The sequence below is a fragment of the Phaethon lepturus genome, unplaced genomic scaffold, assembly GCF_000687285.1.
Source record: "Phaethon lepturus isolate BGI_N335 unplaced genomic scaffold, ASM68728v1 scaffold16039, whole genome shotgun sequence".
In the NCBI taxonomy this organism is placed as follows: Eukaryota; Metazoa; Chordata; class Aves; order Phaethontiformes; family Phaethontidae; genus Phaethon; species Phaethon lepturus.
In genome coordinates this window covers 3,982-22,051 of record NW_010562911.1, presented here as the reverse complement: position 1 = coordinate 22,051, position 18,070 = coordinate 3,982, and the positions used below count along the sequence as shown (strand labels likewise).

At 36.0% G+C, this 18,070-nt stretch overlaps 1 protein-coding gene across 1 annotated transcript in view; it reads left to right on the top strand.

Annotated features, from left to right (window-relative positions):
* ACAP2 (ArfGAP with coiled-coil, ankyrin repeat and PH domains 2) overlaps positions 1–17,769 on the top strand; it is a 46,432-nt gene extending 28,663 nt beyond the window's left edge. The window contains exons 10-22 of the mRNA XM_010294443.1: positions 1,558–1,609; positions 2,981–3,081; positions 4,306–4,411; positions 4,864–5,072; positions 5,288–5,357; positions 6,688–6,782; positions 7,998–8,164; positions 8,988–9,080; positions 10,376–10,563; positions 10,893–11,002; positions 12,016–12,126; positions 12,370–12,431; positions 17,350–17,769. Of these exons, the coding sequence (XP_010292745.1) occupies positions 1,558–1,609; positions 2,981–3,081; positions 4,306–4,411; positions 4,864–5,072; positions 5,288–5,357; positions 6,688–6,782; positions 7,998–8,164; positions 8,988–9,080; positions 10,376–10,563; positions 10,893–11,002; positions 12,016–12,126; positions 12,370–12,431; positions 17,350–17,453 (1,468 nt within the window). The 3' untranslated portion in view covers positions 17,454–17,769. The remainder of the gene's footprint in view (positions 1–1,557; positions 1,610–2,980; positions 3,082–4,305; positions 4,412–4,863; positions 5,073–5,287; positions 5,358–6,687; positions 6,783–7,997; positions 8,165–8,987; positions 9,081–10,375; positions 10,564–10,892; positions 11,003–12,015; positions 12,127–12,369; positions 12,432–17,349) is intronic.
* The last annotated feature ends 301 nt before the right edge of the window (positions 17,770–18,070 follow it).

Sequence of the window (18,070 nt, the reverse complement as noted above, 5' to 3'; positions counted from 1 at the left end):
TTTTTAAAATAGATGGTAAAGGTGATACCTTTTAAATAGCAGTGACCAAAACTACCGCTGTTACTAAATTTAAGAAGTAGTTAACTCTTTTGCAGTATTCTGTTCAATTATCTTAACCCAAAAAGGTGACTGTTGTTATGCTGGAAATCCAGTATTAAAAGATGATCCTGTGGTTGCTTTTTAAATTCAATAAATCTGCACAACATTTGAAAAGATTAATTGTTAAAAGGTAGAATCTCATCTGTCTACTAAGTACTAACTTTTCTAACAAATACTAAATTTTCTGATTTGAATCTAACTTTTTATATCTTAATTTTTCTTAATAGTCTTTGTGTGCTTCTTTTCATGAATGGCTTATGGTTGTTCAATAAATATATGGAGCCCTCTTGCTACTAATTGTAGTAAACCTCAGCTTGAAATTCAACAGCCTGTGGAGAATAAAAAGATATGTTGCAATACAGTATTTTGTACACTGTTACCATTCAAACTAATTGGTGGTGCAGAAGAAAGTGATGTGTGGTATAAGTGGGGTATTTGAAATAATTGAGGAATTATGCTGAGATAAACACAGGCTCGCATTATAAGCCTGGGGGAAAAAAAGTGTAAATTTCACCTCAGGACTGAATTATTTTTTTTATATTCCCTTCATTTTTGTTAGTTCAAAACCAGTGATGATCGGTTAGCTTATATTTTGTGCACCCTTTGAAGAGCTAGAAAGGGATGGTTTTATTTGCTGTTTTTTCAATATTCAGTGGTCTGACAAAATGTAGTTGTTAGAGATCTGAGGTGCTCATAATTTTTTCCAAAATAAGAATGATCTTTCCATTCTCTATTAATTGTATCCTGTCTGAAGAGTGAGCTTGACGAGGAAGGATACAGTTCAGAGGAGTTTGTGTTATGTTATCTTTTGGATTTTATAGGGTGCCTTCATTAAACCTTTTATTTGATATTTTCCTACAAAGCTGAGGCTTAAGTTAGGATCCTACTTAAAAGGTTTTTCTTGGTTTTGCTTTGTTTTTGTATGCAATCTTTTTATTTCAGCATCTAAAATTTTAAGAAATGCCAGCTATAGAGGGACATTAAACCTACATGGGATAGCAACACTGTAGTATTTTTAGTGCCATAGTAAGTTATTTCTTAGTTCCACTCAAAAATATTTCAGGAATGAGTAGTTTATATAACTTAAGTATTTTTGTTATTCAAACTATCTGAATATGTGTTACCAATTACTTAAAATTGTAGCTTGCTGATAAAATACAGAGGTAAATGTTCTTTGAAATGAAAGTGTTTTGTGTGATAGCTACACTAATGTTGCCATAACATGAATGTGTTTGTTTAGGACTCAAATTATTTGAACCTTGCTTTCTTTTCTGTTTTGTCTCTGCTTTCCCTTTTTTCATTATTTTTCACGAAATACTTGCCAAAACTGACTGCAGCATTACTTTGCAAGCTCTTTTATGCAGTCCCTCTGTAGACTGTACGTTAGCACGTTTCAGTCAAATAAGCACTGTAAAGTCAGTTATGTATTACTCTCTGGATGTCTCTCTATTTGAATAGGCGCTGGTTCTCAATACAAAATAACCAACTTGTGTACCAGAAGAAATTTAAGGTGGGTATCAAAAACTGGCTTGGGATAGTTTGGGGTGTGGGTGATGGTTTTCCTGGTTGATAGGGACAGGAGAAACAGTGCTGACACTGGCATGCTGTGTGGTCTTGAACAAGCTGCTGCAATTTCTAGATTAGTTTCTCCCTTTGTAAAACGAGGCTAACAGCTACGCTTTCAGATTCTGAGATTCCTGCAAAGTGACTTGTAAGCACAGACTTCATCTGCTGGGGGTTTTGGTACCTTGTTGCAGAGAAAGTTAATGAAAGAACCTTAAAAGTTGTTGGTCCCGAAAGGCTTGTACACACTTGGCAGCAAAATATTCCATGCTGTTCTTTGAGCAGTTGTGTTTAACTCTTTCAGGGCTTGCTCTCTCCAGTTGCTTACTGGGTTCACATACCCAATTTAGCAGCTGGAGGTGGAGGGGGAAGACATGAAAGCATTTGTTATGAAACAGTCAGGGATGCTATGTACATGTATTTAATACTGAGAATGCAAGGTGGCTCAGCAGCCAGTATCTCTCTTTTTGCTGGTGGGGGAGTACAGTTGTGTTAGAGCAGCAAGTGCAACTCTGGCTTCTACAGCTTGGGGCAGCCTTTTCAATCAACACTGGGGCCTGTGCTCCTTTGTTTACTATTCTCGAATCTGCTTTTCAACCACATAGCTGTAACTGTTCTTGTGTCAGAAAAAACTAGAGAACTGTATGGAGAACTCAAAAAAGAGGGTAGAGCTTATGACAGTTCATTTCCCTTCAGCGTTAACAAACCAAGTTCAGAGGCTGTTCCTTGTTATCCGATGCTATCAAATCAAGGGTCTTCATTTTTGTGGTTGGAAAGGAAACAATCAGTTGAGTTTGTGTAAGCGCATTTGAGTTGGGCATTTTGTGTTTGTGAATTCCAATTATGTTTTTATGTTGTTTTTTTTTTTAAAGCACCTTTAAAATGCTGTTAGCTTAGAATAGAATTCTTATGAATTGAATCAAATTTTCAAGACCACTGCATCCAATGTCAGGGTTTTTTACTTGGCACTTATAATACTGCTGATTTAGTTATGATCTTCTCAGTTCGTGAGCTAACACTTAGAAAGTATCTTTGCACTCCTTCGAATACTGTTGTTTAGGGTGTTGATTATTTAGTAAATTAGATTGTAGATGAAAAGGAATTCTCCAAAGTTTGTATTAAGTTTTCATAAAATAAAAAAATAAAATTTATCCAAATATTTCCTACTAAGTATCTCATGTTCAACCTATTTAAAATTTTATTTTTAAAGGGAAAAACAATGTGTAAACAAGTCACATAGAGGAAAGATAATAAAGTTGCTAATAATTATTTATAGTTTAATTCTATGTGACTTGTTTTGTTAATTTTTGTCTCTTAGGATAATCCCACAGTAGTTGTTGAAGACTTGCGGCTTTGCACAGTTAAACACTGTGAGGACATAGAAAGGCGTTTCTGTTTTGAGGTGGTTTCTCCAACAAAGTAAGTAGAAGTGGTGGAGCATGTTTATTTAAAAATAAAACAAATCATTACATTCAGTCATCTTGAAATGCAAGATTAGCATTTCTCTTGGGATAGATCAGAACAGGAAAAGTATCTGAACAATTCTGTTTTCTGAAATTTTGGCTAAGAGTAAGTGATGCTGTGAGAAGTGTTCCTAGTATTTAGTTTACTTTTGGCATTAAAATAAACATGCATTCTTGTGCTTTATGCATAAATGGCCTGTGGTTGGGGAGCTGTTGTGGGTTGGCAGTAGCTGATACTAGCAAGCCGCTTAGTAGCGTAGAAAATAGATCTCAGTTTCTCCAAATTTCTGATTGGTGCAATGAGAGAGAAACATATTAACAAGTTATCACCTCAGTAGTGTTAAATTGCATTTCAGAATGCCCTAAATGAAACTACCAAATAAAATTTTTTCATCTGTAGCAGTGCAGTGTATTGGTTATATTTGGAGAAGTGTGGCAGTCTTCCCGCAACCAGGGCGCAAGACATGGGTTTCTCATTAATGAAGTTGAGATGTGACCATATTTAAATTTTTCATATAAGGTCAATGCTGATTTTAGGTTTGGATGGTATCTATACTGCCCACTCCTACTTACATTTCTCCCCCTTAATAGATTGCTGTCCTAATGTTTGCATCCTCAGTTGTGGTTCACTTCAACATGCATTTTGCTCCTGCTTGCCTATATTTTTTCAGCCCACTAGTGTTGGAACAGTTTATACTTCATGACCTGTTTTCTTTTGGCTGTTGATGTGAAAAGTAGTTCATTCTTTGTCAGAGAGCTTTAAAATAATTTTCTCTTGATCTCAGTGAACAAACTGTGTTTTCAAGGACTGATACCTGTGTCTTGTGTAATTAGGCATGGAGGTAAATTGCATGTGAGGATATATAATTGAAAAATTTGGAATAAGGAAAAAAAGGGAATAGGAAGTTAAGCCATTCTCTGGGTCATTTGAAGAGTCCTATCTACATGTTTTAGTATTACTGGAAATAGTTTTGAAACAAGGAATTTGCAATTTATAAAGGGTCAGCTGCTTTGTTATCCCCAAATGAATGGGTTTATTAGATGATGCCTACTAAACAATATACTTATGGTGATAGCAAGAAAATTTCTCAAGAGTCTGTATTTTATTGAATGATGTGTTGTTTGATGTTAGCTGCTTGGTCAATCTCTCTGAATGTGAGTACACATGTATTTGCCACAGAAGCTGCATGCTTCAGGCTGACTCGGAAAAGCTGCGACAAGCATGGATTAAGGCTGTTCAGACCAGTATTGCTACAGCATATAGAGAGAAAGGGGATGAATCTGAGGTGAGTTTAAAAACCAAACAAACAACCACCCTTTTTTAGATCCTGAAAATTAAAAGTAGGGAAAACCTCTTTTTATGAGAGGGGAGGAAAAAAAGAATCCCTTGCTTGTCTTCCAGTGGAAATGCAATGAAATTTTGAAGGCTATGATTTATATCTAATCTGTCTTTCACTCCATTTTACTAATGTTACTTTGGCCTATATGTTTTGATGAGATTTTTCTTTAGTGTGATTAAAATTCATATGATTATTGGATACTTCTATATTAAGTTCTATATTTCTTCTAAAAAGCTAAACATTTTTTCAGTTCTATGGCTTTCCTTGGCCTTAAATGCAGAAGTTACTTTTCTAGGAATCTAGTGTACTGTCAGTATCTGTAGGACACTTTATTGTAAAGCAATACTCTTATTGCATTAATTTAGTGTGTGTGTGTGTCTTTTGTTTCTGTTTTTTAGAAACAGGAAAAGAAATCATCCCCTTCTACTGGAAGCCTAGAATCTGGCAGTGAGACAAAAGAGAAGTTGTTAAAGGGAGAAAGTGCTCTACAGCGAGTTCAGTGTATTCCTGGTAATGCTGCCTGCTGTGATTGTGGTTTGGCAGATCCTCGCTGGGCCAGTATCAACCTAGGAATCACGCTGTGCATTGAGTGCTCTGGGATACACAGGTTGGGGAACTCTTCAGAACTATATTTGAGTTGTGGATTGACTTAATTAGGAAGGGTGGTGTTTGCCTCTTAAAAGCATATTGAAGCAAGGTTAGAGACCCCTGTTTGTAAAGAGAATTAAGGTAACTGCTTTATTTGCATAAATTAATGTAAGATGTCTGAGGTAAGACACAGCATGCAGTTACAGGTTAATATGTTTCTTTCATGCTGCTTAGGAGCTTGGGAGTCCACTTTTCAAAAGTAAGATCTTTAACGCTGGATTCATGGGAACCTGAACTTCTAAAGGTATGATAGTATTTTTGAAACAACTTTCTATTTGGTACTAGATTGTTATTCTAAAGCCACTGCATCAGGAAGTTCAAGGCAGGAAACACTTGCATTTGTATGCAGTGCATGTCTTAGTTTTTCTACTTGAAAGTGCTTATAGTTGTCTGGTTTGTTTTTTTTTAATTCACACCTTATAATACAGGCAGTAGCAATAGTCATTCTTGTGGACAAACTCGTCAGTCAGGTCAATGTATGACACTTCTGGGTTCACAAATGCACTTTGAGTAGTAAGTTTCCTCTGATACTTTCAACATATAAAAATGGAAATCTGTTTACAGACCAATCATATATAGAAAAATTTTGGAAGTGCTGTATCAGCCTAAAGCATGATCATACTTGAAAATTCAGATGCCGACTCTGACAGTGAGATCTTAATTTTGTGCTCCTGCTGGCTTATAGCAGAACATTCACGCAAGTGCTCATGTGTGCTATGTGTGTGCCAAAATTCTAGCTTGAAACACAGTTATGAAAACTATGTGACATTGAAATACTGAAATAGGAACTCACGCATGGATACATGTGAGCAGCTAAGTAACTGATGCAAAGCATTTGTTTCTAGCTGTGTTGTTTTGATACTTAAGTATTGCTTCTGTATTCTGAACAATCAAAAGACATTGTGAGTAGGGGAGTTTCTCCTGTGGTTTGACCTTAAATAATTTTAATATCAATGTGTTCATGCTGAGGAAACAAAAATTCCCCAAAACTACACCCTTTGTCCCATTCATGTGAACACCAGAGCTGAATATTCTACCTGGTATTAGAAGCAAGAAGTCTGTTCACTGACATCAGTAAGTTGGACTTTATGGGCTAAATCCTCCTTCAAGTAGTATCTGCAGGCTATTTTTTGTCTTTGATCTTTTTGTATAGACATAATAGATTATGGTTTAGCAAAAATGTCTAGATAAGGTGGAATAGAATTGATGGAATTGTCTCTTGCCAATGGGGTAAGAATAGCTACTGGCAAAGCTGGTAGAAAAGAGTACCTTTGTTAATGAGGCCTGCAGATGTCATTCTGATTGCACAAAAAAGATTCTTGGATGACATATGGCCATTTATGTGGTCCTTTTTCAGAAGGGAGTGGTACTTTTTTTTTTGCTATCTTACTCAAAATTTGGGCTCTCTATTCACTGATGGCTTCATTATCCTGATATAAACCCATGCTTATTTCTGTAAGTGTACTTTTACCAGTGAAAATACTAAGTTGTAAAAATAGGCTGAGTGAGGTTAAAAACGTAGGTAGATAAAGCCTTTTTCAACTGTATTTGAATTTATTTATTTTGCTTCATAGCTTATGTGTGAATTGGGAAACGATGTTATAAATAGAATATATGAAGCGAAGTTGGAAAAAGTGGGAGTGAAGAAGCCACAACCTGGAAGCCAAAGGTAGTAATTTACTTGCAGTGCCTCTTCCTTTTCTTGTTGCTTCCTTCAGCTTCCAGCTTTAAAAGATGCTGCCACTTAATAGTGTAACACTCCTTTGATTTACTCTTCGTTTCCCCTTACCACCAGTCTGTTTTGCTCTCCTCCTTTTCTCACTCTTTGTCTTTATTGGGTATTCCTTCTGTTGGTCCTTTTCGTCTTCTCTTGTTCACTTGTTCTTTTTCTGATCTCATTCCCTCCTTTTGGTGACAACTCTATAGCAACCTGCTTTGTCTTATCAACGTGAGCATGTTGATTTTGTTTCCTGTCTACTTTGTACCATCTCAGCCAGCTGTACTTGGTCTATGAGTGCTCCTGGAAGGAGCCTGTGGCTGTGCCCTTTGTTTACAGTGACTTTGTTCTTGAGTTTGACTTTTGCTCCTTGATCCCCAGAATGTTCTTTTCTTTCTGCCTACATTGTACATGAAGGTTGCTGTAAAGCAGCAGAGCTCTAATGATTATACTGCTGTCTTCCATTTCTTTGATGCTAATTTCCATTTGGAGGTAGTTTCCTAATGTTTTGCTCTGCTGCATGAGATGTTTTTTAAAACTTTTTTTTACCAGCTTTCCAGGTCTGTACTGCTTGCTCTCAGGCACGTTTATAGAAAAAAGCATTTTATAAAGTGTTGGCGATTTGGAGACAATGACAATAAAATAACGATGTAGGAGATTTGCTAGATATTCCTTCTAGTGGTAACTGCTTTTCAGCAGTTTGAGTAGTAATACTTTTATAGCCCCTTTCATCAGTTTGCTACAACTGGTATGTGTGTGATTATAACCTCAGGTTACAAGAAAAAGTATTTCAGTATGCATTATGGAACTGGTGGCTCTGCCTACCTGAGGCTTATGTATGGTGTGCTTGTGCAATCTTGATGTTCCTTTAACAAATGTTGCAATTTATATTTTACCTAAGAAACTAAATGTATGCTATATTAATTGGTTATTAACTGTGTAAAACATATATCATAGATTAATACCAAGAAGTTGTAGTTGGACTAGATGATCATTGTAGGTCCCTTCCAAACTTTCACCTTTCTGAAAATGTGTCATAAACGTGTCTTATGTGCAATGCCAAACTACAACTTTGGTTACTGGCTTTAGTATGAAATGGATGTTCTTTTAATACATGAAAGTATTAAAATATTAGCTTTCTAACTCCAGGGATTTTGTATATAACAGGCAGGAGAAGGAGGCATACATCAGAGCAAAATATGTGGAAAGAAAGTTTGTAGAGAAGCAGCCTGCATCAGTATCTCTGCTTGAATCTGGAACAAAAGTTTTGCCTCAAAGTCAGGAAGAGAAAAGGCACAGTGGCCCTAGGGAGCAAGGTGTGGCATTCCAAAAAGGTATTTACACACTTCTCTCTTTAGCTGTATTACACATGTTCTTTTTAAAGTAACATATTTTTGTATTAATTAACTTCCTGCCTCATGCAGAGAAATTGGAATCTGTCCTTTAATAGGTCATAGCCTAGTTCAGAAATACAAGGGAGAAAAGACTTGTTCAGAGATGTGCATCTTTAGGTGGGGAAGAATTTGGATTGGGGATGCTTATCATTCAGAAACATATTAACCACCTTCTTTCCTCCGTATTTTCATCCTTTTTAATTTTTCCAATAACGTTCTTTCCTGCCCTATCCTTTCCTTACTGCCTGCTTTGTGCTTTGCTAACTTGCATGTCCCAGCGGTTGCTGTAAGTAGCGACGAGGCGAGACGGGAGTCTCTGTTCTGTCCTGATGAACTAGATTCACTCTTCTCCTACTTTGATACCTCTTCAAAACTACGTAGTAGTAAGTACTACAGCTGTGGCGTGTTCAGTATTTGCACTAGTGATCCATTGCATGTTGTGGCCATCTCCCTGCTTTTGATCCATTGTCTCCAGGCTACTGCATTGCTTAGTGTTTTCATGAAATAATTTAAGCTTTTTTACTTATCCTGATCTCTTCCTTTCTTATACTCTTTGACATTTATTATTATTATAAATGTTATGGTTGCAATATATGACTTCGTATTTTTCTATGGATATGTTAAGAATATTGAATAATTACTAGTCATTAATAAAAAATATGTATTCAGGACCAAGTATAAGAGCTTGCTTTATTATCATGGTATCTGTGAAGAGTAGGTAACCTACGGTCTGCATAGTAATTACAGTTTCTCCCCAAAACAGTACAAAGCAGTGACAGTGGGATCCAGCAGAGTACTGATGACAGCAGAGAACACCTTGCCTCTACTATGTCAGCTAACAGTTTGTATGAACCAGGTGCGTTAGCCTTTGCACTTTAAGATGAAAATTTAATCACTTCTTGGTGGCATGTTCTTATCAGAGATTAGTAGTTGGTGATACAATTCATGTCTCTTCTATCCTGGCAGGCTGAAATATTTTTAACAAAGGTAATTTCTTGAGTGACCTTTCTCTCTTCCTGGGTTGGTAGCAAAAATGACACTGAATAATTCTAAATAAGTTCAGAGAATTATGTTTTTTCCAGTCGGATGATACTGAGCCAGAACTTTGGTTTTTGGCAGAGCACGCAATGTTACATTTTGATACAGACAGGTTTCCACAGAAATGCATAATCCTTTTAAAAATAGTTAAATCCTTAGAGATGGAATTCCTGTTAAGTCACAGATAATAGGCTTTTATGTGGTGTTTGAGCATTCTTGCTTGATTTTTCTGTTTTCCACTCTACATGGAATTGACCATGTCTTTAAACAGTACCCCCTCTTTACTCAAAGTTTTATAAATTGATTGATGAAATTACGTGCTATCTAATATTAGCATCCAGGGCTGACAGATGTCTTGAGTATGGCTTGTCAAAATATCTGAAACATTTATTTATAAAGCAAGTTTACTCTTCTACATCAAAACTTTCTTCTGAAGTAGGTTTTAAATGCAGTAGTTCACGGCTGTTTCTTGTAGGCAAGCAGCATGCAGGCTTGGATCTTTTCGTGTACTGCATCGTGTTTCTACGACGCAGTAATTCATGAAAGCTTGTATGTAACAATGTCTTTATCTCCCAGACTTCACTCTGTATTACTCTTATTGAGATGAAAAGAAAGATTATGTTTCAGTCCAAAAGATTATAGCCACAGTGAGAATTGGTGAATGACAATGGTATCTTTTAACAAAAACTAGACCAGAACAGAATTAGCCTTATATTCAGGTGTATCAAGCTGTTGCAGATAAAGATATATTTGTATGACTACATCTCTGCAGGAAATTAGTTTTATTCATATCTTGCAGTGTAGGATAAAACACATTTCTAACCTAAAATAATTTCTTAGAAATGACATGGAATAGATAGATTGAAGGATACTCATATGTGCCAGAATATGGAGTAATTCTGGGCAGTAATCATTCTGTGAAGTGGGCATGCCTGAATGCTAGAATAAGCTAAAGGCATCTGTGAGTTCTCCAGACAGAATGGGGCAACAATGCACCACATTCTGCAAAACCTGAGCTACCTTATGCCAGAGAAATTATATTTTGGGGTCAGAATTCCAGAAGATACCTTATAAAAACAGGGATTACAGATAAGCTTTTTTTTTTCTTTTCAGAAAGAGACAAGCGAGAGTCTTCTGTGTTCTGTGACTCCAAACAGCCTAGTCCAGGATTGCAGCTGTATCGAGCTGCCTTTGAGAAGAATCTTCCTGATATGGCAGAAGCATTGGCCCATGGAGCTGAAGTAAACTGGGTCAACATAGAAGAAAACAAAGCAACACCACTCATTCAGGCAGTGCGAGGGGTATGTCATAACCAGCACCGACTGATGCGGGAGGAGGGGAAGGGGAATAATAGGTATATTTCTGTATCATTGTTCCCTTTGAACTGCTTGCTTTGTTCATGAATTATAATTTGATTTTGAAGTTGTTTTTACAGTGATCTCTCAAAGTTGTTTCTTTCGCTGTTAATGCTTTGTTTGGAATTACATAACTTAGTAGCGTTCAAATTTGCTATGGAAGCAAATCCCTTTTGTTTCCTTTGCCACATGACTCAGTGGTAAGAAGGCAGAACAGGTTTGGCTCTTATCCTAGAGATCTGGTGCTGAATTATTTCTTTGCTTTTATTCCATAGGGTTCGTTGGTTACTTGTGAATTCTTGCTGCAGAATGGGGCCAATGTGAACATCAGGGACATGAAAGGAAGAGGACCCCTGCACCATGCCACGGTTCTAGGACATACTGGGTAATTCACTGTTCCAGAATTTGTAAATGGCCATCCTTTACTATCATTGTTAATGTGAAGTTTCTTCACTTCCCCAAATATTCTGTCAATTTAATATATTTCAGGTGATCTAGGTGTTTCTTAAACTTTGTGGAGAGAGAGGAAATAACATTTTGAATTAGCAGTCTTTTCTGCTAGCAAAACACACAACTATAAACACACTTTGGTCCATTTTGTAAAAACCTGTATTTAATAATGCTTTGAAATAGTATGAACTTTTGGTGAAGACTCATGAGATTTTTCTCGTTTTCTTAAGAAATATGATACAAATAAGAGAAATAGCGGTGTGTGAGGGCCAAGGCTTTCTCTGACTTATCCCACCTGTGTGTTGCACTGAGAGTGTACATCATTTCAAATTGGATGGCATTACGTCTTGAGTTTTGGAATCATGGCTTTTAACTGAAACCCTGTCCAGCTCAGTTGAAATGAGGACATAATGGTCTCGTTGATGGTGCAACTAAACTCTTTGCATGCATGAATTCTAAATAGAACACAACAACCTGGGAGACCTTAAGATGTAAGCTTAGTCAGGGCTTAGGCAGTATGCCCTGTTTATAAAGATGAATTACAATAGCAGAGAAAAATGAGATCAGTTTCTATTGGGTAAATCGGGCACCTGTGAACTGTATTCTTTCCTGCTCAGTGGTTCTCGTCTGTTGCAGTGAAAGGGATGAGGTTTTTTGGTTCTACAACTGAAGATGATACAGGAAGGTAGAGTTTTGCTTCTGAAGAGTTCAACTCCTTGCAGCCATAGCGTGATTTGAGTTAGGCTACCTTTCTGATGTGGATTAAATAATTAAAGGTTTTGCTTGCTACTGTGTTAACATCTTAGCTGTTTTAGATGATCAGCACTGTTTTGATACGTTTGAGAGACTTTTGGCGATTTAAGCCAAATACATTGCATCCAGCTTGAATTTATTTGCTTTTTTCCTTTATTGTTGTGAAAATTATTCTTAAATGCTTTTTCTAAACAGGCAAGTGTGTTTATTCCTAAAACGAGGAGCAAACCAGCATGCCACTGATGAAGATGGGAAAGATCCATTGAGTATAGCAGTAGAAGCTGCAAATGCAGATATTGTAACATTGTAAGTTGTACGTTCTGTTTTTGACTAGGTAACTAGGCTTTCTTATTTTTTCAATTTAAAAATATAAGAAATGCTAAAATTCCTTTACATAAAAACAGGGAGAGCAAATTAAAATCAGAGAGAGGACACTATCTATAGATGACCTCATTGGCATGAGGTTCAGGAGTGCATTGTAGCTCTTGAATTGCTGCCTTTTCTAGTGCTTTAAAGATGACATTGTTCTTTTTGTTTCTTAAATCATAGGTTGCGTTTAGCAAGGATGAATGAAGAAATGCGTGAATCGGAAGGACTCTATGGACAGCCAGGTCAATACTCTACTAATAACCATACTGAAATGCAGTATAAAAAGTGTATTCAGGAATTTATCAGTTTACAATTAGATTCTTAGGACCTGAAGGAAATTTAAGATAGCTTCATAATGTTTTTTTTTATAAACAACCAACACATGTTAAAGCTTCATTGAAATTCACTGGTGTGATTTTGTCAGATTATTTAGGGGACCTAAAAGGAAAGTGTTTAAGTACATTATTATAGTAGTGTATATTACTACAGGCATTACCAACCTCTTTTGCTGGTAGTTGTCCTCAGTTAACATATTGATGTTCCATTGAAATTCACGTACTGTTAGGATTTAGCTGATGTTATTTAGTAGCAGCCTTCTGGCCCAGGTTGCTCAGATACAGTTGAGGAGTTCGTCTTATTACAGGATACCATTCTCTTTCCTATGGAATGGTCCCCTCTTTGTTTTTTTAAGAAAAAATGCTTGCACGCCAATGTAAAAATGTACATCAAATATTTCAAAATAACTCCAGACAGAAATAGGAAAGTATTTTTTCCTCAAATTTTATTTTAAAATATTTTTATTTGTTAAGATACAAGTAAAAACCAAAACAGTCATTCCTAAGTATGTATTTTTGTATGCACGGTATCTTACCGTTTGATTTAAAAAAAGAAATAAATTGTCATCCATTTGAGCCAAATGGTACAAGAAAGTAACAAATTATATTTAATGAATGTGTTCAATATATATAATGAATATGAAAATTTAATGAATAATATTATTCTCAGGCACTCAGTACCAATTTACACTATGTTCTGATGTGATATTTATGCAAGCCATTTCTTCTATTATGGTATGCTTCCATAGGAATGTAGTTTAATCTCATGTAAATATCAATAACGAAGGCACACCTGATTGTCAAGGTAGACAGCTAAAAACACACCGCTGTACCTGGCAGTAGTGAAAGGCAAACCGTACTTTTAAGATTGAGTGCCAAGTACTCTTGACTCACTCCTATAAAGCCCTTACGTATTTTCCACTGATTCGTAAGTCTTTTACCAGATTGGGGCTGGAATATGCTCAAAGGGCGATACTGAGTCTTATGTCAATATCCCAGATGAACTCTATTAAATAAACACGATTTATTGAGTTTCTCCTTAAAAATAAATTTGAAAAACATCTACTCTTAAATCTTCTAGGAAATTAAAATTAAAACAATAAAAGTACTATAGACACTCATTCAAATGCTTTCTTTGGCAGAGCAACAGATAATTTAAAAGTATATACTTGATTATGAGCTTAAATGAGGAAGAATTCCCCACTCAGAAAATGCAGCAGGCTACATACATGAAAAAAGTGTATTGCCTATTTGGCCATTTTGAATGTAAAGCTGTTTTCTGATACAATGCATACTACTTCACTGACAGGCTGAAGGTAGCAAATACTGAAGTATTTTTGAGTGTCCTCGTTTTTAAGAGGTAAAAATAATAACTATCAGTTTCAAATAGTAAAATGCCTTTGTTTTAAGGGAGGTAAGTGTTCTGTCTCAAAAGCTCTGTGCTAAATCATAAGTGAATATTTTAGATCATTTAATTGACCTGTCACAAATCCAAAATTATTACAAACCAGAAAACATGTTTGTATAGTTTGTACAAAAAGCCTCAGTTGGTTACTGAACATTAGAAATGTTTAGTAAAACGTTTAGTGCAAATATAGGCACTACTTACATGAAAATATGAATGTGTTTAAACTGGAGATGGGGGAGACTATTTTCCCATGACATCTTGTTTAAAATACTCTTTTAGACAGATTCTTCAGTTAGGTAGATGAAATAAAGAGCTGGACAAGTCTTTCATTGAAAATATCTTGACCTTTTTATCAGTTTGTATTACAGTAGAATCTAGAGACTGCAGGTGATACAATCTGATCAAGATATTTTACGGATCGTATCTGGTCCTTGTAAACAGGCAAGATTGACAATGGAAAGTAGAGCTGTCACAAGGGATAGAGCTTGCCCAAAATCAGGAGGAGGGTATTGTCAGAGTAATTTTTGAAATTCGGGCCGCAAGCTGTAGCACAGTGTCCCGGCCAGGAGATCTTGCTGTATCTTTGGATAGACTTGCCAAAGTCTCTTTTAAAAGTTGAAGTAAATATTTGAGTGTTTTATATATTAATATCTGCTAGCCTGACGGAAGGGTCATGTAAATGTGTAAGTGTAAGCACAAAACCTGTCTTTCCTATCACAAGGTACGGTACCTTTACATGGTTGTAGAGAGGGCAGGTTTTTTTCACTGCGTATACATGTTAAATTAGCTGTGCTGCCCTTGTTTTAGAACTCCTCTTTTCCAAAATTATGATTCTAGAAGAAAATAAGGATTTTCAACACAATTGTATGTTTGGGAGCCATGTGAGGGTAAATACCAATGTATGAGTTTTGCTTAATTCTCTGCTTCAGTAATGTGGTTGATAAACAATTACAAATGTAGCTAATGGCATCAACATTTCTAATCTAAACATACCTGGCTGGTTTGAGCTACTGAGAGAATGTATATATTGCTTTGCAAGGTACAGAAGGTCTTCCAAAATATTCCTAGAATGGAAACAGCCTGAAACTAGCTTGTTCCACAGAAAGTTCATTTCTGATGGTAGAAGCCATATGCACCATTGTACTGTTTCGCATATAATACTTGAGTGCTCATCTTCTGGTGCTACTGTGTGTCTGCTAACTATTTGATATTAGTATTGCTATTTTTTTCTTCCTATCTTTTCTTGGATGTATGATGTGTGCCTTTTGAGTTATTCTGGTGTTAAATGGTAAAGCAGTGTTATAGTATTTTTGTACATAAAATCTGCACTTTAGGGAAAACATTGCTTGGAAAGGGAATTTCCAGAATTCAATTTTAAAGTAGGATTTTAAAATAATTACAAGGTTTACAGTATTAAGTATTTTAATGCAGCATACAAACTAAAGGGGCACTTTATTTTAGTCTATTTTTGTATGTAATATTTTTGTTACGTAACAAAGCCAAAAACAGAGCCACAATGTACCTTGCAAAAATAACTTTTGTTTTTTTCTTTCAAGTTAATTTGAAAGAACCAAATGTGGCAACTTGAACTACAGTACTAGTTCACCAGGGGAACCCACTTCCACTTTAAAAGCATAATTGCTTTTATCATACAAGCTCGATTCTGATTTGTGCTTTTCATAGCTGTTCTTTTGGTGAATGTTAGAACTGCCTTCATTCTGTCCTTCTCTCCCAGCACAGGCAGTTATCAGAAACTTACAGTAAAATGTGTCCTGTGCCTGCTTCATCTCTAGAACATACTTGAAACTAAATCTGAAAAACAAAAAGGAATTTCACTGAAACTGACTTTTCCTAGTAGAGCAGTATCGAATGTATTTATCTTTTAAAGTCTGGGAATAATTGTAATTACATTGTTATGTAAACCCACATGCCATGCATGTTAAGTATTTCTGGGAGGTCGGGTATAATTTCTGAAAGTGTTTTCAAATGAATGGAGTCTCATCTCCAAAAGAATAATAGTTCTAATATTGGAAATGTGCATTAAAAGATGGAAAAACTTCAGTGTTAACTTTTCACTGTAGCATAAACTTGTAAACACAAAAAAATCCTTTTTAAAACTGCCCTTGGAAAAAAGCAGTGGAATAATACTTCTGCAATCATATTGGGAAAAAAAAAACCTTCATGTTCAACATAGATGATGAGAGAAACTTTGGGTTGATTTCTCTGTCATGCTATTAATCAAGCTGTCAGCAAGGAACAGTAGTACTGGGATGATAAAATCCTAGAATAGTTTGGGTTGGAAGGGACCTTCAAAGGCCATCTAGTCCAACCCCCCCCTGCTGAAGACATCTTCAACTAGATCAGGTTCCTCAGAGCCCTGTCCAACCTGACCTTGAATGTTTCCAGAGATGAGATCTTGTGTGGTCATCTGTGTTGGGAAGACAGTAAAATTTGGATGGCTGCATAGTTTCTGACCAGATCAAATGTTTTTATGCATTTAATTCCCTTTGAAGGCAATAGGGTATGGTTAATGTTTTAAAATGAAACCTGAACTCAAGGCCCAAAATGCTGCAGCAGATGAAATGTCTATTTTAAAGTGGCAGAAGAATGACTTGGCAATTACTCAAGAAGTAATCATTCCTGAATGTGGTTTCCTGTGTAGACAGGGAGGGAGAGGGTGACAGTCCTGGTGGAAATTGCTGCCATCCCTCATTTTGGAATATGTACTAGTAGTTGGGTTGTGTTTAAGCACAAAGGGTGAAGATTAAAAAAAACAAATGAAAGATGTTTAAGGAAAGTATCATCACACATAGATAAAATGAAAAGATGTAAATTATGTTCAGTAATGCATGTAAAAATTTTATTTGCTGAAGTAATAGACCAAAAGGATTTATGAACAATAATTTGTCTACTTAGGATTGCTTTTTTTTTTATACTATTGCTTGCTGATTCTTAATTTCATGGAGAGTTCTGTCTGGCTGTAAGACTTATGACCTCTGTTTTCAAGTAAATCTTTATTTATGCCACAAGTCTACTTCTCTGAAGAGAATCTTGGTTACCACTTCCTTGCAAAAACAAGGATTTTATTCTTTAATAGCTAATAAACATTTTTTCTTTTTACATTGCTTTAAAATGCTTTGATTTTTTCCTTTCTAACTCTGAACTTTCCTCTGTGGCTGCCTGTGAGGTACTATTTCAAGGTATAGTTTGGCTTTGTTTAATTTGCTTCTACAGAACGTGCATGCAAGTAAACAGTCCCAAAAAGTTCACATCAGCATCATTTCATCTATAAGCAATCTTTATACATGAATAAGTGTTATAGAGTAATCGGTAGCACAGTAGGGCATTTGTGCAATGGTGGGTGACAATAACTATCACAAATGTTTAAAACCATTTCCCTTTTCTTTTTTTACCTAGGAGATGAAATTTATCAGGACATTTTTCGTGATTTTTCTCAAATGGCATCAAATAATCCAGAGAAGCTAAACCGTTTCCAGCAGTCTGATTCCCAGAAGTCTTAAGTGTCAAGAAGGCAAAGAACCTGATCCTTATAGTGCAAGTCTTTTTTTACTTTAACAGAATGAATTATATGCATTTTGTTAGATAGTTTGGATAAAATGACCACTCTGATGTAGCTTTAGATTGTGGTAGCTGGGGAAATGTATGAGTTTTATGTTCTACAGTATGTATACCTCAGCAGCTGAAGAAAATGTTTTGGAAAAGGAATACCTGCTAGCTCAATATAAAAATAGCACCTGTTAGCAAGTACAAAGTTTGTCTGCAGTTCATAAAGTTATCAGTGTAGCTGTGTACGTTGCAGATTCCGGATGGCAGGAAGGTCAGAGCAGCTTTGCTATTTAGTATTCCCTACTGTTCATCTGTCTGCCTATTGCCATAAAGACTGTGCTGCTGACAAGAAGGTCTGTGTTGCATTTTCTGGAACTTTTTGGAAGGTAAATTGGGTAGTGACTTACTGGTTTGTCCTTCTATTTGTGGGTCTATAATTTAACAGATTATCTTGTTCCTACGCTGACTCTGGTTAGAGGTCTGTTAATAACAAGACATGGTAACTACTGCTCTTTTGTAAGCTCTTTCACAGTGGAAGCTTTAACACCAGGCAGGCCTTTATCCTAGTGAC